A 24276-nucleotide genomic window follows, 5' to 3' on the forward strand; every position below is an offset into this window, starting at 1 on the left:
TATCTGATATGAAGTTTTTTATTTGGACAAATCTACAAGGCTTCATGACACAAATTTGGGTTCAAATTGAAAAGAAGCAGAAATGATCTGCTTGAAATGATCTGTGATGATAAAAGAGACTTTCAATAATTCTTTGGCGGTCGCACAGCTACATTTTAATTTTCATCTTCCAAGCTTAGATGGGAAACCGATATGAACATAATCATTCAAATATCACATTAATAAAACCCATCTCGACTTATGGAACTTAACAAGGTCAGTGCAGTTTTTGAATTGAGAAATAACATTTTAGAATTTGTACTTGGAAGGATTGATTCCACTACAATTTGGGGATGAAAAACAAAAGTACCGAGACAACTTCAGTTTGTAGTGAGTTCTTGAACAGCAAGACGATCATTAGTAGCAAAAACTTCTTTAAGTCAAGTTCTTCCTTAATAGGAGGAGTGGTCAAGAAGATAATTATTTTATAGGAGAAAGAGAAGATGTATAGATTTCGATGAAGTCTCAGTGCAGTCATGGAGTAATCTTTCTGTAACATATTATTCTGTACTTGTGAAAATTCACATTCTTGTAAATATACCACCGTGTTGTCTTATTTATTATTGGCCTTTCAATCATATCTCATTTTCTCTTTTTATTGCTTTGCCTTCATCTTTCATGGTAATTATCATTTAAAGTTTGTGTAATTATATGACATTTACTGCAATTTAAATGTTTCTTTAATTCAATTTCCAGCTTACTGGAATAAACAAGGAACTAGAAATAGAAACTTCTGGTGAAGATGTTGAATTTAAAGAGAAAGATGCACGCAGTGATGAAATGCTTTTTGATGAAGGAATCAGCCTTGGAGGGATTGGTTCTAATCTGCACAACGGATCTAAATACAGGCAAGTTTTTGACAAATTAGAATTTTGTTGATTTTTTAGTCATGATAATCATCTTTGAAGTCCATAAATGTTGGGGAGGGAATCTACAATGTGGTATGTTCTAAAAAGGATGCATTCCGGTGTGTATGGCCTTGCAAACACAAAGTTTTTATGCATATATTTCAAAGATACAAAAATTGTCAAATTGCAAACAAGAAAAAATGTTATGAATATATTAAGTGTAGTAAATTGTAAATCCTTAAGACAACTGAATATGGCTGTATTTTGAATTATTTCATTTTAAGAATATATTACACCTGAAATCAGAAAATTTTTAAATTAAAAATATTATTACAATAAGTTTCTTACAAACTGTCCAAGGATATTTCTTATTTTACTTAAAAAACCTATGTTTAAAGGACTTTTCCGTATTTTGTATTTAAAGTACTTCCCCAGTAGATAACTCACTGCTGATGTAATTCTCTACTTGTATAAGAGTCAAGTGTGTTTAGGATGGGGTACTGTTGCCACATCTGGACAGGAGTTCCTTGAAGACCCTATCCTGCCTTGACAGAGTTCAAAACAGACTTCTTAATCTAGTAGGCGATGCCCCTTTTCTCTTCTCTGCAACTTGCGAGCCGCTCTATTGCTATTTTCATGGCAAGTGTTTGGCCAAACTACAATCTATGGTCCTCCATCGTCAATCTTTCATAAAAACACTCGTCTAGCCAAAATCACTATCAATAAATTCTCCCACTCTTTATCGGTGCCTAAACCTAAACATGGATTCCATGAGCAAAGCTTCTTAGCTATAACTGCCCACTTGTGGAAGTCTGTTCTGTTGGTTTGCTTTTCAGCTGACTACAATATCGTTGTCTTAAAGTCCAACGTTAACAAGTTCTTATTGGACCATCCTTGTAAATAATCTAATTATACCAAATTACCACTACAAACGATTATTATGCAACTGACCCAATGACTACCATACATAGCCTTCATTTACTTTAATTTATCCTGAATTAGTCATATCTAATTTTTATTTTATGCAAATTGACTTTTTTATATATTTCATATACATACAGTAAGTAAAAAATTAATATTTGGATATCTGAAATATCGTTCCAATTTATTTGGATGTCTGATTCTACAGTATAAAAATATGTCTAATCATGAACGATTTCTTATTCCATAATGCCTTTTGAAAAAATAATTTTACAAAATATGTATTATTACATTATTTGCCCTTCAGGTCTTTCACTGGATGTCTCTCAAATGTCAACATTGACGATAAAACATTCAATCTCCTTTCTTTAAAAAATGGCCGTCATGTTTATGAAGGAAATTGCCAGGAAAATGTAAGTAAAATTATTTTTAATTCTAAAATAATTTTATCAGGTTAAAAAATAATCAATTGCAAGCTTAGAAATGCAGTGTGATTGGGCTCAAACGCAAGTTTATTAATCAGAACTTGTACTTTTAAAAATGAAATTAGTTATTTATTGGAAGTTTGTATTTTTAGAATTGAAATAAACCTATATACCGAAAGTTTGCATTTTTAGAATTGAAATAAACCTATATACTGAAAGTTTGCATTTTTAGAATTGAAATAAACCTATATACCGAAAGTTTGTACTTTTAGAATTGAAATAAACCTATATACCGAAAGTTTGCATTTTTAGAATTGAAATAAACCTATATACCGAAAGTTTGTACTTTTAGAATTGAAATAAACCTATATACCGAAAGTTTGCATTTTTAGAATTGAAATAAACCTATATACCGAAAGTTTGTACTTTTAGAATTGAAATAAACCTATATACCGAAAGTTTGCATTTTTAGAATTGAAATAAACCTATATACCGAAAGTTTGCATTTTTAGAATTGAAATAAACCTATATACCGAAAGTTTGCATTTTTAGAATTGAAATAAACCTATATACCGAAAGTTTGCATTTTTAGAATTGAAATAAACCTATATACCGAATGTTTGCATTTTTAGAATTGAAATAAACCTATATACCGAAAGTTTGCATTTTTAGAATTGAAATAAACCTATATACCGAAAGTTTGCATTTTTAGAATTGAAATAAACCTATATACCGAATGTTTGCATTTTTAGAATTGAAATAAACCTATATACCGAAAGTTTGCATTTTTAGAATTGAAATAAACCTATATACCGAAAGTTTGCATTTTTAGAATTGAAATAAACCTATATACCGAATGTTTGCATTTTTAGAATTGAAATAAACCTATATACCGAAAGTTTGCATTTTTAGAATTGAAATAAACCTATATACCGAAAGTTTGCATTTTTAGAATTGAAATAAACCTATATACCGAATGTTTGCATTTTTAGAATTGAAATAAACCTATATACCGAAAGTTTGCATTTTTAGAATTGAAATAAACCTATATACCGAAAGTTTGTACTTACCAGGGAATTTCAATGAGTTTGTTTTTACAAAAGTTTTACAAATATTTTAAAGCAGTAGCAGATTTCTGTCTTGTTTTGGTTCAATACAAATTATAAACAATTCATTGAAGGTGAATACAATCCTAACAATCCATATGGATTACTATAAAACTAAAAACTTTGCTTGCTTGCTTGTATCCATATGCAATAAATGACATCACATCATCCATTAAAACAAAATGAGAGCTGGTATCATATGTGATAGTCATGCCCTGAGTGTGTGTGTGTGTGTGTGTGTGTGTGTGTGTGTGTGTGTGCTCTAACTGGAAATCCCTTGAGGTACGATATTCATCAAAGGCATCATAAGTCACTCGTGGTCTGTGTCAACGTTAGCGTTCATGTTCACGCTATTGGTTTGTATTGGCATTGCTGTTGAGTGCATATCTGCGATCATTCCAAGTCAAGTGCATATTTTCTTAGTTACTTGCCTCCCTACAAGGGCAAAGTTAAGCACAACCTATTTCAGCATCATAGGTTTTGGCCTGAAGCTTATATCCCTGTTTGCAGTGACTCTGGGCAGTTGATAGTTGAATGGTTAGAGGAGGTGGAACTGATATATCAGTAGAATGAAGTAAAGCATATAAAGTGCAGCATCCCAATGCGTTTTTATGGTGGTGCATATGCATATATACCAGCATCCCAATGCGTTTTTATGGTGGTGCATATGCATATATACCAGCATCCCAATGAATTTGTATGGCGGTGCACATTCATATGTACCAGCAAGATTTGGAATTTAGTAAAATATTTATAATAATAAAAGATTTGGAATTTTAATCACAAAAACAATTTACCAAAACAATAAGATTGACCCGGCTTTGTGACATAAGATAACTAACAAAGAAACAAGGCTACCTTATATTCACAAAACACGGACCAATCAGTTAGTTTTGCAGTCAATCGACTAGCATTTGGGGATCAAGTTAAGACTGAAGTTGTTGGCTTAGAAAAGGTTTGCTCTCTTGCAGTCTATGGAAACATCCAGTGGACACGACTAGAGAAGATATAGAAGTCAAGATACATGTTCTGCAACCAACGTAATAGGTGTACTGAGACTAAAGCTGCTTTCAGGACTGCCAGAAATCACCGTAAAAGAGTAATAAAAAATGCAAGAGAGCTATATGCTCAGTCCGTTAAATCTAAAGTAGCTGAGCAGCGGCTTGGTTCCCGACAGTTTTGGCAAATAGCAAACAGGATCCTGAACAGATGCGTGCATTCTATACCAACCATCATCAATGAACCTGAGGTCATCTCGTCAGCATCAAACAAAGCCAAACTATTTGCCAAGATTTTTGCAGCTAATTCTACCCTATGTAATGAAGGCCATCAACTCCCTGTATTTCCTCCTATAACAGACAACACACTATGCACCATACAAATATCTGTGCGTGAGGTCGCCAAGCTAATCAAGAAACTTGATTCCAGTAAAGCAACTGGCCCTGACGGCATTCCAATTATAGTGTTGAAAAAGCTTCAACCAGAACTTGTGCCCATACTTACAAAACTATTTTGGTCCTGGATATGACCTTAAACTATATCCAGTGGTGAGGACCACACTTGCGGGATTTGGGGAGTGTGGAGCCACCCTTTAATTGCCATTGCTCTCAGGTCCACTCTGATCCGTAGTGGAAGTACCTGTTAGGGTCCCAACTATGGGTTAAATAGAAACTGACTTGAAAACAAATATATCCTATTAAAAAAATTTTCTTCAAAATCTTTGGATTCGGCATTAAATAACCTGAAAATGGTTGATATGCCGTAAAACAAAACCAACCAACCAACTAACAAAACTGTTTAAGCGTTGCCTTAAGGAGAAGTGCTTCCCAGCATCCTGGAAAACCTCATCAGTATGCCCTGTATTTAAGAATTCAGGTGATAAGTCATCGTCCTCTCAGTACAGACCAATAAGTCTCCTGTGTGTCATGAGTAAGCTGCTGGAATCAATATTAAATAAAGAAGTAGCCAACCACCTCAGCAGAAATAATCTTCTTAGTGACATGCAATATGGTTTCTGTTCTGCTAGATCTACAGCAGATGTGCTTACGGTTATATCTCATAGGATTAGTGAATCTCTTGACAAAGGCTTCCTTTCTAGGGCAATTGCTCTTGACATATCAAAGGCCTTCAATAAGGTATGGCATAAAGGCTTACTTCACAAGATTTCCAACTATGGTATAACTGGAAATGTTTTCTCAATTATTAAATCGTTTCTCTCTGATAGGCTCATAAGAGTAGTGGTTGATTGGCAGAAATTAGAGGTCCACAGTATTAATGCTGGAGTCCCTCAGGGGTCCATCCTGAGCCCAACTCTCTTCCTGATCTAAATCAATGATCTCCCAAAACACATACTTAAATCATTCGTTGATATCTATGGTGATGACATGACCATCTATAGCAACACATCAAAGGCCGTAAATGACAAAGTTCTCTCTGATTCTCTCTCCTCTGATCTTGAGCATGTGGTACAGTTGGGGAAGAGGTGGTTGGTTACTTTTAATGCATCTAAAACCAAGCTCCTATCTTTACATCATCAACGCTCTGATCCCCACTGGCATCAATTGAAATGGATGGCTCTCGTCTTGAGGAGGCTCCATGTTTTGACAAGCTTCTGGGATTCACCTTTACTCCTGATCTGAAATGGAACATGTACATCAATCTGTTTCCAAGATCACTGGAAAAATGGTGGGATCCTTCTACTGCTCCAGAAGATATCGCATTGCTGATACAATTTTCTATCTATATAAAAGCCAAGTACGTCCAAGGATCGAGTACTGCTGCCACATCTGGGCAGGAGCTGCTAAAAACAGCCTATCCTGCCTTTACAGAGTACAAAATAGACTTTGTGGCTTAGTGGGGGATGCCCTTTTCTCTTTCCTGCAACCTCTCTCCCACAGAAGAGACGTTGCGAGCCTGTGTTTGTTTTATCGTTATTTCCATGGCAGGTGCTCGTCTGAACTCCAATCTCTGGCCCCCCTCGCTAATATTTCACGAAAAACACTCCTCTAGTTGAAACCACTGTCAATAATTTTCCCCACTCTTTATCTGTGCCTAAATCAAAACGTAGGTTCCATGAACAAAGCTTCTTTCTTAAAACTGCATGCCTGTGGAACTCTGTTCCGTTTGTCTGTTTCCCATCTGACTACAACTTGGATGTCTTCAAGTCCAACATAAACAAATTCCTGATGAATCGCCCCCCCCTTAAGTAAAACACTTTATCAAATCTCCATTACTAATGATTACTATGATATTATCTTATTGATTACTGTACACGCAATAACCCTTATCCTCGAATGGCTTCTGAGCCTCGATAAGTGGTGACTACCATATAAAAAAAAAACCGCTGAAGGAATCGTAAATAAAGTTATCTGTGAACTATTTGGTATTATAGCGTTTCTTTTGGAGGAAAAGTATCTCAATTACAGTACTCACATCAAAGAGCTATCCCAGAAGGTATGTTTCCCTTTTGTCTGGTGTCAAGCAGAACAAAGATGTTTATTTGTCTCGGTTACAAGGTATCCCAAATGTATTTGTCCTGCTTGTGAACTGTCCTTTTACACATATACTCAAGAGACATGCTTAGATTGATTTATACATGTACATGAATACTAGACAACATGTTCTGCTACATAGACATGTTATAGATGAACACTTATGTATACACATCACAAACAGTATAATCTACTATGCTACATATGCGCTTTATATACACAAGTATATGATATACATTTGAGATCATACATCACAGAGACATGTATATTTATGATATACAGAATATATACACCAAAATATACAGCAAACGGCCAGGGCACACTGTTAGATGTTATCTGGAAAATGGACAAAGGGATGAGAACTCAGCGCTAATCTCATCCCCTAAACTCTTGTAAATTGTAACTGTCTACTTTGATAGAATATTACATAAAGCTCTGGTGGACACATGATGTACACGTATGCTAGTATGAAGAAGGCTGCATGTTTGGCATAGTTCTGTATTGTTACGTATAATGTGTAATGTATTGTTAAGTATAACATAACATTGTTACATACAATGTATAATGTGTGTGTATGAAACGTGTGAAAAGACATAGTTCTGATAAGTTCATCAATTTTGTTGGAGAAATTAATTGAATTGTTCATTGTAGTCCATTTATGTATTGGAGAAATTGAGTCAAACTTACTTTGAGTACATGCGGAAATTTGCTCTTTGATTGCATGTATTTTGGAGCGAATGTGAGTCACATCTGATCATAGTTGTGTTGAAGCGAAAAGAGAAAGAAAGAAGGAAAGAAATGAAAGTGAAGAGAGAGAAATAAAAGATCAAAAGAAAGTGACCTAGATGTTATGTTAAAAATATCAGGTGTCAAATCGACCATTTTTTTGTGTGCTACACGTATGTAGCTTATTTTGTGTCTGTGTGTTTGTGTTACAGGCAAAACACTGCTATAGTAGTTGCCATCGGTCGCTATAAAGTCATGCTGTCAAAATGGACAAGGAAAACAACCAGCATGCTCACGACAGACTGAGGTGCAATTAAGTGCTATGAACTGTGGTGATGAAAGTTAGCCATAACTATGAAAGTTCTGGTATTATTGATTTGATTTGTTGCTTGAACACAATCAAGTAGTTGGAGGGTGTGGTTGTAACTGGTCCTAGAAAGGTGATGTTTCTGCATTGTGATCGACCAAATTGTTCTTGCCATGATGATTAACAAGCCTGATTTCAATGTAGAGTATGACAAGACTACTCGGGAGGAAACTGCATCTTGGAAATGGGTTGACAACCCCCAATTACAGTAACAAATAGAATTGTAGAATATCCAGCTCCTACACAAATTCAAGAGGAGTATGATCAGGAACTACAGCTGTGGATAAATAACAGCTGGCTACTTCTGTATCTGTAGTAGTAATTCTTCTAATGCACCTCCAAAAGACAGAAAGTTTTACACAGGGGATAGAAGAGGAAGAAGAAGCGCTAGGCATGGTTGGTTTTATAAGAAAGAGGGCGAGACTAACCACGAGAATTCTTGAAATTTGAGAAAAATAAAAGACCGAACTCGGACGGATAAGCGACTGTGCTTTTGTTCAAGCAGAAAAAATGGGGAGAGGAGAGAAAAGTCCCTCACTAAAGAAAGTTCCGGCTCGAGGTGAGAAAGAAAGTGAGGCTGAAGTATCTTATGGTTATTCTACAGGAAAATAAACAGAAGATTTGTCCCATTATGGAACAGTAGAGTATGTTGATGCATATTCTGCTGACATGGACATTTACTTACAAAAATTAAGGGAATGGCAACAAGAAGGCTCAAACATTGCAGTGCCAGACATATGGTGGTCCTATCTAGGAGGTTCAACTTCAAAAGGTCATAACTCCTTTCATAATACTTTTTAAATATTGAGTGGTCGACTTTAAGTTCAACAGCAACTCCTCGTGTGGTTTTGCGAGGATTGGCTTCAATTAAGGCTTTCAAATATTCGTTATCAACTGCAGTCGGACGGCCGCGACCATCTTTATCTTCGAGGCTCTCGTCACCATTGCAAAATTTCTTGAACCACCATTATACCACATGTTTATTAGTGATTCCTGGACCAAACGCATCACTCGAAATGTGGATCAGACGATAGCTTACAAGACTTGGTCTTTGACGTCTTAGTAGTTTGATCGCTTCATTTGATCTTTAGAATTTTTCTAAGACATTTGCAATCAAATATGTCTAATTTTATCTTTTGGCAGATTTTGGTTTTCCTCTTCTTTTTCCATCAGGCATCCACTGAAGCACTTGGTTGGCAATTATGTCTGTGGCCAATCTTAGGGTATATTCGTTTACAGATTGTTGATGATACCAGCCATTGATTAATGCAGACTCTGATTTCTTGATTGGTAGTTTGATCGCTTCATTTGATCCTGAGAATTTTACTAAGGTATCAAACGCACCCTGACTGAAACTAACAACTGCCTTAAAAAAAAAAGAAAAATTTTCAGATTTGTTTGTCATTTAATACAAATGCGTTTTAAGATCTTTTTCTTTTTACAGGCCTGGATCTCATGTGCTCATTTTACAAGGTCAAGCATGCCGGTTAGTTTAACCAAATATGATTTTGTTAGGTCAGTGTCTCTGATGGTCAGTTCACAAGCTCAAGGAGTGGCTCTCTTCTTTCAAAGAGATTCAGTAAGTTGTTCTATTATTATTTTAACCATAAATTCTTTAGTAATTGTTGAAATATTAATTTACCAAATGCTTGCCCTGAAAAGGTGAAATCTTATTTTAAAAATATTTGAACCTGATAGGTAACTCTAGTTTAAGAAATGTAATATATGTTTTTTAAATATAATCGACTAGAACCTCAGAGTTGGAAGCCCGAAGCTTTACCATTAAGCCAATCTCCACTAATGCCTTTGTTGTAGATGTCATTTATTTATTTTGCCTGCAATCTGTTTGAACAGAAAGCACTCTACCTAAATGCTAATTCGAAATAATTTTCCCTCACTAATGTGATGTCCCCAAATCTCAAAATGGAGGAGCAACATATATATATATATATATATATATATATATATATATATATATATATATATATATATATGTGTGTGTGTGTGTGTGTGTGTGTGTTTTATTTTTTTATTACCGTTTTATCTGTTTGGCTACATATGTTTCTGATGTTGGGTCATGTTTACGATCCAACAGCTTCATCAGGCCTCGCAGAAGTGGTTGTTAGTCATTGAAAAAAAGTTTTTTTTAAGAAAAAAAGAAAGAAAGAAAAAGGGAAGAGGCAGGTGTTGACAATATTTCAGTTTTGAAGGTTAAGGATACATTCGATTGTATTGTGTGTGTGGGGGATGTAGCATATTCAGGTGTGGGTGGGGATATATGGATATAGTGAGGGGGGATGTGGAGAGAGAATGATAAAGAGAAAAGTGAGGGGGTAAGGTGAGGAGGAGGGAAAGTTTCAATATTTTGGTTTTAAATTTTAACTGGCTTTTGAATTTTCAGCAAGGTATATTAAATAGATGGGAGAGGGAGAGAGAGAAGGAGAACAAGAGGGAAAGAGAAGTAGAGAGAGAGAGAGAGAGAGAGAGAGAGAGAGAGAGAGAGAGAGAGAGAAAGGGTTAGTGTAGATGTCACATTTTTTGACACGTACTATGTTCATTTAAAGGTTTGTAGTTGCACGTCGGCTTGTTCCTTGCCGTTTATAATTGGTTATTTTATATTACATAGGTTGACGCACACATTCGCATACATACATATACATACATATGTACACTTTTAGGCAACCACATACAGACACATACGTACACGCACATATATATAAACAAAGTAGATGCAGACATACATGGGTTCATTAGTGACATCTACACTAACCCTTTCCCCCTCTCTCTCTCTCTCCCTCTCTTTCCCTCTCGTTCTCCCTCTCTCTCTCCCTCTCCCATCTATTTAATATACCTTGCTGAAAAACCAAAAGCCAGTTAAAATTTAAAACCAAAATATTGAAACTCCCCCCCTCACTTTACCCCTCACTTTTCTCATTATCATCCTCTCTCTACCCCCCTCACTATATCCATATATCTCCACCCACGCCTACCTGAATCTGCTACCCCCCCACACACACACAATACAATCGAATGTATCTTTAACCTCCAAAACTGAAATATTGTCAACACCCGCCTCTTCCCTTTTTCTTTCTTTTTTTCTTAAAAACACCTTTTTTTCAATGACTAACAACCACTTCTGCAAGGCCAATCTTTATTTTAACCAGTTGTAATCTGTCTTCTTTATCAAATCAGTTATTTCCACCTTATAAACTGATCTCAAATGTTTTATATTCATTTTTCTATTGGCTTATCATCTTTATCATTTTAATAATTAATTTTATTATTATTTTATATTTTTTGTTATCATATAGAAATTTAGCATTAAACTTGAGTTAACAACAACAGCATTGGAAGTTTATAATTATGAAGATGAAGGAAAGAAAATAGTTCCAAAGAACAATGGATTCAGATTTTGGCATCTTCTTCACATTGAAGACCAGAAGGGAAAGTAAGTCTCTCTCTCTCTCTCTCTCTCTCTCTCTCTACTGGAAAAGAACTGATATATTGTAGGTTTCATAGACAATCATCAGCTACAGGAGGATTACAGTTATAAAGTGTTCTTGGTTTAGGACAACAAAATTAAATAAATAAGTTTTTTGGTTTAGGACAACAAAATTAAATAAATAAAAAAAAGAAAAAAGAATTGTCTTTGCAAGCCAACAACCACCGGATTCGAAATCACCACTGTCACCAACCTTCGTCTCTTTACCTCTCCTCGACCTAACCTGTCAACTCCTTTTATACATGTCTCCCGCATGATTTCATGTAATTTCGCGTGACTTCCACCAGAACACACCTTTTAAAACTATGGCCGCCATCTTGATTTCTCTGTTTTTTTTCCAACCTTACCCGACACACACGCGATAAGACTTCTGTTCGTCTGACCTTTTTCCCTTTTTATTTTTGTCCTTTTCCTTCTGCTAACTTTAAACAAAATGCCTCCCTGATCTCTGGATCACATTTCATAATCCCTCATCCACTGTGGCGGTTGTCTTTCCCTACTTGGTCTCTGAGGTGTCTCGCCATCCTCCCGCTGCACATTGCTTTCCATCGTTTCATTTTCCACTGGCCTGATATGAAGAATATGTCTCCGTCTACCCCAATGTTGTTGCTAGTACTATTCCCAGTTACACGTCCTCTGCTCCACTGTGTGGTACATCGTGCCCCTGGGTGATTCACCCATACTTCATCACCGAGTTTGATGGTCCCTGTTGTCTCCATCTCTCTGCTTGCTGGCTCAATCCTAGGATGCCTTCAGGCGTATTTGAATATTGACAGGTGTGGAACTGTCCTTTGCTCTTGCCCCGATCTAGGCGACATGTTGTACCTGTAGACAGCTTGCTCAGGCGAGGTGTTCCCTCTCTCTGCCACTGCCTTTATTGCCCAGTGGTTTCTTTCCACAATCTCGTTGTCACTGAGTCTATAGGCAGCTCTAAAGAATTGATGGACATTCCATTTCTTTAGCACATCTGCAATTATTGCTGATCTAAACACAGTACCATTGTCGGTTAGAAGCTCTTTCACCGGACCATGCTCCAGAAACACCACGTCAAGAGATGCTACTATTTCACTGCCTATTTCACCTCACAGCCTTTTCCATAGGGCAAAGCGCCTGGGGCCACAGTCGATCCTTGTCATGTAAAGCCCACCCCTATAATTGGTGACATCAACTGCGAGTCTTTCCCAGGCCCCAGTCACACCTAGTTCTCCAGCTTCGTGGATTCTTGGAGCAGGGTCAATTGACTGTCACTTGTCACAAGTCCTGACCACTTGCTTCACTTGTTCCTTTGGGACATTCAGATCAACTTTTCTCACCAGGTACAATGTCCTCTCTACCCCCATATGATGCAGATTGTGCAACCCTCACACCTCAGAGTTTTCCAGATGAATCACTGCAGCAATATGCTTTTTTGTTGGCACAAGCCAGCTTTTTCTCACTCTTGTGAGTGCATCTGCTTTGTTCTTCTCAGAGCCCACCATGATTACATGCAGCTTCAAAGAAAACTCCTGCATCAGCTCAGCCAGCATCCCGAGCTTGCACTTCACTAGCATCTCTGCTGCTCCTTTTGTCCTTATCCTTTTGTCATGTGAAATCATCAATTTCATCCAAGCAAACACAGTGGCAGAGTCTGTTTTCACACAGATCTTGCATAGTCTGCATTTTAAGATTTTAAGACCAGATTCACTCCTTTGGTAACTGCATCCAATTCTGCTACATTGATGTGGTTAGCATCATCCTTCTTTCTTAGCCAGGCCACATCCTCCGCAACCACTCCACCCACTTCTAAGACGACCCCTGTTGCAATACTGCTTGCATCACACCACACGACTCCAGTGTTCGCGGCATGTTCCATGTTTCACGAACTGGGTCTTGCCTTTCCACTTCTTTCAGGATTCCTTCAATCAAAGTAGTCATTCTTCCTCCCACTCTATCATCCCATCCTCTACCTTCAGCATGCCTCTTGATGTAGCTGCATGCTGGTCTAAGCCAGCCAGCAAATTGGGTAATGCCTGATCAGTTTGCCGCATATCGAAAAAAACTCCTGCTTGTTGAGCTCTTCTTTCATTTGTGGGATCTCATTTCCTCTTCGAAATTCCAGGCCACCCGACATATTTCGTTTCAGCTTTAGTCCCAAAGCCATCCAATTCTTTCGGTGCTTTGGCGACCAACCCGAACTTCTTCAAGTGAGCTACCACCTCCTTTACAGTCACCAGAGTTTCATTCACGAGGATGTGGTCGATGTATGAGCTCATGGCGCCATCTTCTTTCCCCATTCTTTCTAGAATCTTCCTTAGAATGGTTGACATGATCTTGGGTGCCGAGTTCAGCCAAGACCCCACCCTCATAAGGCAGTAGGTTCTGACTTTATATCTGACCAACTGGTACTTCCAGAGTTTCTTGGCAAGGTGGAGTTGCAAATAGACAGATTTTAGATCGACCAACTTAGAGGCACTGTTCATTTGCCTCCATTCTCTGATGGTCTCACTGCATATATCTGTAGCATCATCCCCAGTATGGCACTTTATGTGTCAATTCAATTCTCTGACTTTTCCTTTTGTTGGTTGCAGAACGGCCATTAATGACAAGATGCCCGATTCGACGTCATTCGTCCATGGCAAGAGTATTCCCTCCTCGATCCATCTGTCCACTTCTTGTTCAAAATCCTTTCTTGCTCCTCCGTTGAGTGATTTATCGTAACATGCCACCCTGTTTGTTAGCATCGATAGTTCATTCTTCTATGCCCACTCCATTGTCCACTGATTCCCATCAAATTCCTCTTTAAAATCTGAATCACTGATTGATATCCATTTCTTTTCTCCAACTTGTTTGATTCCTTCGTTGACCTACTCTGTTACTGCACATCCCGCTGATCCAAACCTCATGCCATTGTTGCCGACTGTGACACCTCCAAGTCGGCATATTACGTCCATTCTGACAGTCGCTTGGACGCCAGGCACCAGGTGATCAGTGACAACCGTATGGACTCTCATCCGGTGATCCTCAATTTCAATTGTGACAGTCCTCCTCCCTTGGCATTTCACTTGTGACCCATCGAATGCCATTACTTAAACATTCCCTCTCCATCCTCTGACAAGGCTAGTGTGCACCATGGTAGTAGTACAGCCACTGTCGATCAGGGCCACAGCTTCTTGTCCTTCCACCACAATTTCACGCTTGGGCATCTGCTGTGAGCGCGCCATTATTCTCAAGTCGGGGCAGCTGCTGGTGCTTCAGCTCTCCCTTGACAGTTTCCCAGACTCTTGCAGTTAACTACCATGTACCACTCTGATTACACCTGTAGCACACCATCCTTTCCAAGAACTTTCTGCAATCTCTCTGCAGGTACGGGCCCCCACATTTGAAACACATGCCTCGTGGTCTCAGGCAGCTTTTGCTCTCATCCTTCCGTGCTGTTGCTACTGTTCCTACGGCACCAGAGGGTCGGGTGCTTACTAATATTCTTGCAGTTAGGAGCAAATCCCTCACCTCCAAATTCTCGATACCTGGGACCTGCTGCAGCCTCTTGGAAATCTCCTCCGAGAACCTGGTAACGAATGTAAACGTGATTTGCTACCTATCTCCCAATTTCTGCCAATTCCACCAATCATTTGACTTCATTTGCATACACATCAATGGATTCTCCCGTCCACCTCTTCTCTTTCAATTTGTTGTATGCCTCAAATGGCTCTTCCACAAATGCCTCAATCAATCTGGCTATGATCATCTCAGCGTCCTCCTGTTCACAGGAGCTCAGCTCCAAATATAAGGCTAGCGCATCACCCTCCAGGAACAACAGTATCACTGTGGCAACGTCGCCTATCTTTTGGAGCTTTGCCACTAGGTCCACTTTCTTTAACCAAGCCATCACATCGCCTTCACCACTGAATGGCTTAATCATGTTGTTCAGGCTGGTAGCCATCGCCGAAATAGCTTGAAGTGTTTAGGACAACAAAATTAAAGAAATAAAAAAAAAGAATTCATCTTTGCAAGCCCACAGTCACCGGGTTCGAGATCACCACTGTCATCATTCGTCTCTCTACCTCTCCCCGACCTAACTTGTCAACTCCTTTTATACATGTCTCCCACGTGATTTCATGTGATTTTGCGTGACTTCCATCAGAACACACCTTTTAAAATTATGGGTGCCATCTTGATTTGCCCTCTGTCTTTTGCCCAACCTCGCCTGACACACACGTGGTAAGATTTCTGTTCGTTTGGCCTTTTTCCCTCATTTTTTTGTTCTTTTCCTTCTGCTAACTTTAAACAACATTTAAACATTTACATTTATTTTCTCACTCAGAGAACCATTCCTGTTGGGTGATTTGGTCACACACAGACCAATCAGCTTCCAGGGCATATTGATTCATGTGTCCTCTTTGGAAAGCACATCAGTCAGCAGAGAGTTTCTTAGAAGCAACAAGTAAAACCTCCTTTCTCTCTTCTGCCTTTATTCATTGGATTTTGGAGCTCTGGCTTCTTCCACTCGAAGATATACTGTTTATAGATTTTCAGCAATCAACAGAACTTTCTTACTTTCTTCACACAGTCTAAACACTGTCCTGATTTTGAAATAGTGTGGGAATGTATAAGTAATTTGAATAAATACCTGTTCATTGTTTATAAAAAGTTTTGTTTTTACTTTCATGTGACGTTTTCATCCTTATATAAATATTATAAATATTATAGGAGCTGATTGTAACTATGCTATATAAGCACACCTGGAATTCAAGGTGAAAAATTGCAACATTTCTATTGTTTTGACATGTGAATTAAAAAAAAATAACATCTGGAAGGGGAGGAAGCAACCTCACCAGAACATTGCTAGAAAAGACCACTGCTCTCTATCAAGTGCAATACATGAGTTGCAATATCAAAGCATGAGATCACACTAGTTTGAAGATGAGAATGAATGGTCGCTCATGATAAAAACCGAGCAATGCCTTATGGTCGTAATGATTTTTAGCAGATGAATAGGTACTGTGAGGACAGTGGTTTCAACAGGATAGATAAACTCCTCACTCTTCAAACCACTTGATAGAAATATTGGTGGAATATTTTGATGCCCGTCTCATCAGGAGGTGGCATGATCCTGAAATAGCTACACACTCACTAGATCTTAAGCTCCAGACTTTTATCTGAGGATTATTTCAAAGATAATGTCTATCAAATCAATCCTTATGGAATTTTATCTGTAATGAAGTTTAAACTGTTTTATTTATTCCCCCTTTCCCTTTAAATTGTAAATTGAATAAATTTACTAAATGCAATAAAAAAATTGTAATAATCGGTTGTCAAAAAAAAGATAATTTCGTCAAACATGATTTGAATCACGTAGAAAAATGGAGTCACAAGCAAATAAAACATTCAATGAAGAAGTTTCTTTCTTTACTCTCTGATTACATTCTATATCATTGCAACTGGAACATCAAAACAAAGCTGTGAAAAGAACGATGAGTGATTTTTGGATTAATCAGTTGCTTACTCATGTGTTTGGATGAACTTGAAGCCCTCTACCCCAATGGAAATGGGTTTCTCTACTCATATATTATTTCTTGTGCGTTTTTTTTTTTTTTTGCAAATATTTCTTTTTCGTCACACCTTGTGAAGGTTTTACGCTAAATAAAATATAAAGTTTATTCTGTGAAAAATACTTTTATTATTATATTTTATGTTTTTCTTTCCTCGCCAGTATTCAAATTACCGTTGACGGGGATCAAAGCATTGATGTTGCTTATACGGAAAACACGGCTGGTTGGTTTTCGCCTTCGAATGCTGACGATTTCTCAATGGTGATCACTATTGGAGGATTACCAGAAAGTTTTAAAAAACATGAGACATTTATTGGCAGTATATCAACACTTATCATCCAACATTCGTAAGTATATCTAAAATTCTTATTATTACACTAAAAGAAATATATACTTTTAATTGATATTTCATAGATTTTTTTCCAAAATGCCACAACTAATTAAGCTCAATAAAAATAAATTTATACTTTCAGAGCATAAATATCAGAAATAAACAAACTAAACCAAATATGAATTTACATCACACTCATTTTATTAGTAGCATATATGATGATTGCTGCATTTTTCCAGATGATCGCCGTCATATTGAGTTCTCCCCATCTCGTCATCCATGCCATATTAGATGACTCCACAGTCCTGCCACAGATTTGCACATCTTGAAGCAGATATGACATACAAATTGAGCAATTTCTATTGAGTTGACCTTCGCTGGAGGTTGAAGAGTATTCCTATGAACAATCATATTTCTTCTAAAACATTCATCAGTAGATTTGAAAACTTTGCTGCATGTTAAATTGATTGTTTGGTTGGGACTAATAGGTACAAAGTTGACCTGAACAGGAGTTCTGTGTGATTTAAGGTGGTTAATGTAGCCAGCTTTTGACAGAAGCACCCATTCACAAGTGTCTCATTTCCAGCTCTGTGTGTCATGGTTAAGACCATCAATTAAACCTTCGCAAAGCTCTTGCTCCAGATTGCTATGGGTCTGCTTTGTTTTCTCTAGAACATCACAACTTTCACATACAAGCTTTGCAAAGTAAGTTCTTCCCACGTGTCGATGTTGATTTGCAGGACTGTCAAATTATTCTTTGTACAGTCCCTGAACCTCTTCCTAGACTTATCTTAAGGGCGCTTGCAATTTTCCAGCTCCCAATAAAAATTTCTTTCGGCAGCCTACAATCTTCCATTGGAACCATGTGGCTCATTCAACGCATATAAGATCTTATTACAAAGGTCTCAACACTAGAACAACATACTCTCACAAGAACCTCAGTGTCGAGCACTTGTGCTTGCCACTTGATGTTTAAGATATGTCTCAAGCAGTATTGGTGAAATCGTTCAAGCCATTTAATGTGCCTTTGATGCAATGTCCATGTCTCCGATGAATACAATAGTGTAGTTAGCACACATCTTGTAAATGGAGATCCTTGTCCTGTCTGTAATGCCACAGTCAGACCACACTCTATTCTCTAACTTTCCAAAAGCTACAGCACCCTTCTGAATTTGTCTGTGCATTTCAGTGTCAAGAGAGCCATCCTCTGACAGAAACCTATGAATGGACTACTCCATGATGTTCGGCAACATGTATGACTAGCATCGTGCAGGAGTGAACATCACCTTTGTTTTAGACAGACTGATCTTCAAACCTAAGGCAGTGCAGGAGCCAACAAAGCTATCCATTATATGCTGCAGATCAGCCTCAGTGTGCAACAAAAAATAGCATTGTTTGCATACAGTAACTCCTTAACTAAGACATAATGCAGCTTGGTTCTGGCATTAAATCTTCTAACATTAAAAATGCGACCTGTGGTTCGAAATTTTAACATAACATTCTTATAATAATCCCGAAACGCTTGAGCAAGTAGAGCACCAAAAAATATAGAGAACAGAGTAGGGGCAGGAATATCACCTTGTTTGACACCATTGTTAACTAGGATTTCATTAGACAATTTTCTGTTAAAGGAGACGAGCTTTCATGTCCCTGTGCAGTTCCTTGAATATTCTAAAAAAGGTTGGAGGACACCCTACTTTCTCTAAGATCAACCAGAAAGCATCCCTGATGATGGTGTCAAATGCTTTGGTCAGATCCACAAACACTTGATACAGTGACATCTGCCAAGAACTTCAGCACCAGCAGAATAAACCTGAGTCTTGAAATTCATGCATGTACCATCAAATGCAAGATTATCAAGCTTTTCCACCATACTCTTTTGAACTTCAGGCAACTTTAGCTTGGCATCAATATTGCTAGGCAACTTAACGAACTTTCTTATGGATTCGTAGATTAAACTTTCCTCTCACCAACTTGTGATCAGTGTCACATTAAGCACTGCACATGACACCAACAGTATATGCATCTCAAAGGTCGCATTTTCAAGTTATGATGAAGTCAATAAGATGACCATGCCTTGAATGTGGATGTGTCCAAGTAGCTTTGGGCTTCGGTTTACGGTGAAAAAAGTATTACAGATAGCAAGATTAAATTCAGAACACAACTCTAGTAGCTTAAGGCCATTAGCATCATGGTACCGATACCACAGCGCCCCTGAGCACTCCAGGTATCATAGTCTTTCCCAACATGGGCATTAAAATCACCAAAAAATAACAATTTTTTCATTAATTGGTGTAGATGTGACAATGGAGCACAGAGACTCATAGAAACACAAACTGAAAGAATAGCGATGAATCTGTTGTGTGAAAGAGGAACATGAAGTTTCACAGATACTGGAAGAAAATTCCACAGGATGTTTTAATTGCACAACCGACTCCACCATCTCTATGAACATCCTTCGGTTTACCAAGAGTATAGCCTGATATCTCTGTCATTTGATCTTCTCCCGAGAGACAGGTTTCTGATACCACAGCAATATCTATATTAAGTCCCCGTAGTTCTGCAGTGACAAACACTGTCCTGTGCTCTAGATGGTTTGATGATCCTTTATCAAAAAGAGTACATACATCCCAACAGCATAAGTTTAATTTTACTCCTTTTTGAAAATAAATTTTTGTTTTCTTCCTGCTTACATGAACCACCATTAGCCGCAGGAGACTAACCAGTGACAGTATGGCAGACAATTTTTTCTAGCACTTTTCTAAGACTCTGGGTGAGCAGTGTTCACCCTAAATAAGGCTGCTCAGTCACATGAACCCCCACCAAAGTTGGTCTCTGTCATGTGAAGGCACAGCAACGATGTTAAGATAGGGTTCCTGTCGCATCTGTGCAGATTTGTGACTGTGCACCTCCAATGTGTCAGGTCTGTACATGTTGCCACTCCTCTATCGCCATGGGACTTGCAGTAGAAATGAACGACAGATAAAAGATAAAAAGATATAAAAAGATAAAAGATAAGAAGAGAGATTCCAAGTAACATCTGTACATCATTGTATTAAAGTGACAAGCGCTTGTATGACACGAGTGCCAGTCTCTGAAACTCCACAAAAATAACTCAGTGACAAGCCATTGTAAGATGATCAATAACTGCTTTTGCTGCAGATTTTTCGTAAGAGTTGTCCTCTGCTAGAAAGATTGCTTTCACCACCTTCTACCTTCTTAATGTCATTTACCCATGACTGGAACTTAGGTAACAGGGGTCCTGGATATGACCTAAAACTATATCCGATGGTGAGGCCCCACCTTGCAGGCCTTGGGGAGTGTGGAGCCACCCTTTAATTGCCATTGCTCCCAGGTCCACTCTGACCCGGAGTGGTAGTACCTGTTAGGGTCCCAACTATGGGTTAAATAGAATCTGACTTAAAAAACAAATATACTCCATTAAGAATCGTTCCTCAAAATAACTAGATTCGGCATTAAATAACCTGAAAAAGGTTGATATGCTGTAAAACAAACACAACCAACCATTAGGTAACAGGGCACCAGAGCATAGTCCACATGCTGGTGGGTCATGAATGCCGCAGTCAGCAGGGCCTAAGCTCCTCTGGAGGTTTCTGTCAGAGTTATCTCACCCTTAGCCTTTGGTTCAAAAACCTTATCCCAAAAGGCAGTGGGAGTCCAGTTTTCTGGCCCTGAACACTCGCCATTCACCAGAACCCCGTCAGCATAGAAGAACTCACTTGCTCGTGGGAATGATTTGACTGGGAAAAGCTATATATGATGTTTACATACCAATCTTTGAGCTCTCTCTCTCTCTCTCTATATATATATATATATAAATGATCTTAAGTGATAAATGATCTTGTCTGTGTGTGAAGAACAGTCTCTACCAAACTACTCTATCAATTTTTGGTCTACAGACTTAAAACTTAATATATAAAAGATTTAGACCGGTGGAATAAATTAGATTTGGTTTTAGCCGGTAAAAATAGCTATTGAGTGTTCAAAATTGAAAAATTGGAACTTAGTAAGTGTAAGTCAACTAAATGTGTATCTTCTACGTTTATTATATACATTTAACAATATTATTTTTAGTTTTAATATGTATATGGACTTGTTTAACAGATAACACTGGAAAGCTATATGTTTTGGGTTCGATTCTAGCTGATGGCACCCAAGTCATACACATATATTTGTTTAAGCTTTTGAAATTACTACTATATATTGGGTACAATATAATAATCAATAGAGAATATGTGGCATGCTAGTAATACATATATATATATATATTTTTTTTTTTTATTAAATTTTCACCCCAAACAAGGCACATTGCCACTTTGTTGTAGGGGGCTACTATCGGGGACATAAGCATCAGGGATACTGTGTAGGAAGTTGGGCAGCAAGATGTCGGTTCACATTGCACTTGAACTTCTGCATGTCAGTGCAGTCAGGGAAACAGAGACCCGGAAGGGAATTCCAAAGTCTAGCTGTTCTGGGGAAGAAACTACTGGAGTAGAAGGCTCTCTTGCATGTAGGGATCTCTACTGTGAAGGGGTGGGATTTAGCTGCTTGTCGGGTTTGTCGGGGGTATTTACGTCGTGGGGGCACAAGTACTTGCAGTTCATCAGAGCATTCTCCGTTAAAGTACTTGTAGAACAGGCAGAGGGATGCAACATGTCGTCGATGGAACAGAGGCTGAAGTTTAGCTGACAGTTCAGGACCTATCAGATTGGCAACTCTCTTTTGAACTTTGTCTAGGAGCGAGAGACTAGTGCCGGATGCACCAGCCCAAATATGACAACAATACTCCATACATGGGCGAATGGTGGCCTTGTAGAGGTATAGGATACTTTCAGGCATTAGTAGCTTTCTAGTATGGTAGAGAGAACCCACCTTCTTCGCAGCAGCTTTGGCAATGTTCTCAATGTAATTGTTCCAACTGATGTTTCCTGTGAATGTTAGGCCAAGGAGTTTAAAAGATGTACTTTCAAATAAAGAGTCATTGGCCATTGCTATTGGCGGTAAGGAAGGGTTGAAGGGTTCTTGTAATTATTGAAGGAAACAAGTTTAATCTTGGCAACATTGAAGGTGACCATCCATTTTGTCCCCATTCCACTATGGATTGGAGGTCTTCCTCTAGTGTTTCTGCCATTTCTTTAGAAATGTGTTCATTTGTGTTCCTGTCGTGTCTGTTATAGAGCGTGGTGTCGTCAGCATAAATACCCATCTCACAGATAATTTTGTCAGGGAGGTCATTTATGAATATTAAGAATAGCAGAGGTCCAAGGATAGACCCCTGAGGCACTCCCGCATTTATATCATATTGTTTAGATGTACAACCGTCAAGGACAACCTGGATTTTTCTTTTATCCAAGAAGGATCTAATTATGTTATGCATTCCTCCAGTGATACTGTATGGTCTGATTTTCTTGAGAAGACCCTCATGCCATACGCTGTCAAAAGCCTTAGATATATCTAGAGCTACCGCTCTACCCTCCCCCGCTTTGTCCAGTGACTGGTATATACATTCTGAGATTACAGTTAGGATGTCTGCTGTAGAACGGGCTTGCCTAAATCCATTTGTTGGTCAGTCAGAAGTTTAGCATCTGTAAGGTGATGGACTAGAAATTGGTTAATTATGGTCTCAAATATTTTGGCGAAAAGTGGGAGGAGGCTAATGGGGCGATAATTTACTGGGTCAGTTCTTTCGCTAGAATTCTTGAAAACTGGCACTACAGAAGTAGTTTTCCAGCAGGCAGGAAAGTAAGATTCATTAAGGCATTTGTTGTAAAGTTTGGAGAAAACTGGAGCTACTTTGGTAGCATACTTTTTTAATAGCATACTTTTTTAATAGCACAGCCGGAATGAGATCAGGTCCACATGCGTTTGCAGTGTCAAGCTTTCTTATGATAGCATGCACCTGAGCAGGGGTGATTTTCAGATCATCTAGTGTGGCGTCTGTCTGCAAAGGAAAGTCAGGGAAGGGGTGGTTAGCAGAGTCCAGTGTGGAGTTGGAGGTAAACCATCTGGCAAGCAAGTTAGCCTTCTCAGTTGTTGAGCAAGCAACCTCATGATTGTTTGATAGTGGGGGAATTGTTGATTGCCCATTATTTACTACACTGTTGTAGATTTTCCAGAAGTCTCAGGTTCCTAATTTCTGTGCTTCGATGCGTTTTTGGGTGGTTTCAGTAAATTCCCTCTTAGCTGCCGCTATTTCTTTCTTACAGTTATTTCTGGCTTCTATGTACTTCTGTTTGCTTGAACTGGACTTATGTCGGTTAAATCTGCGGTATGCATGCTGCCTTTGCGCTATGGCAGCTGCACAAATTGAAGTGATCCATTGGGGAGTGGGGTTGCTATAGAATTTGCGTGTGGGAACATGTGCTTCAATTGCCGCTTTGAACCATTCAGTGGTCTCATTAGCACAATGTTCAGCAGGAAGTGAAAAGATATTTTGTCATGGAGTGTCCCTGATGAGGTCCCTGATGGCTTCCCAGTCAGCCTTTTTATAATATCTCGTTGTTTTGAGCAGTGGCTCTTCAGTTTTGGCTCTAGAGTTTAGGGCGATTTCAACCATTATCACTGCATGATCGGCATTCCCAAGAGGGCTGTGGGCATTCGTTACATAGTCATCGGGAAATGTGGTCAAAAACAGGTCTAGAAGTGATGCATGTTGTTCTTGCTGGTCTGGGAAACGGGTTGGAAACGTAACCATCTGTGATAGGGAATGAAATATAGAAAAGTTACGTGTTGTGGTACCAGCTGCATCTGTGTGAGTAGAAAATCCAAGACAGTTGCTGTGGTGGACATTGAAGTCACCAAATACATGAATATATTGCATATCTGAAGCTATAAGTATAATTACTTCTTCACAAAGTATCCACTTAATCAATTCCAAAAGCGAATTTATTTCTCAATGTAAACATAAGAAAAATTTAAATATAACTGATTCAAAATTATTTAGCTCACCTCTGAAACCGTTGACTATAAAT

General features: G+C 38.3%; 1 protein-coding gene across 2 annotated transcripts in view; it reads left to right on the plus strand.

Annotated features, from left to right (window-relative positions):
- LOC145246035 (uncharacterized) overlaps positions 1 to 24276 on the plus strand; it is a 281165-nt gene that overhangs the window by 253779 nt on the left and 3110 nt on the right. For both annotated transcript variants that reach the window (XM_080107864.1, XM_080107865.1), the window contains exons 20-24: positions 736 to 887; positions 2116 to 2221; positions 9368 to 9502; positions 11235 to 11371; positions 17115 to 17300. In XM_080107864.1, the coding sequence (XP_079963990.1) occupies positions 736 to 887; positions 2116 to 2221; positions 9368 to 9502; positions 11235 to 11371; positions 17115 to 17300 (716 nt within the window). The remainder of the gene's footprint in view (positions 1 to 735; positions 888 to 2115; positions 2222 to 9367; positions 9503 to 11234; positions 11372 to 17114; positions 17301 to 24276) is intronic.

This window comes from Euprymna scolopes, chromosome 23 (assembly GCF_053919585.1).
Source record: "Euprymna scolopes isolate OS-2025 chromosome 23, ASM5391958v1, whole genome shotgun sequence".
In the NCBI taxonomy this organism is placed as follows: domain Eukaryota; kingdom Metazoa; phylum Mollusca; class Cephalopoda; order Sepiida; family Sepiolidae; genus Euprymna; species Euprymna scolopes.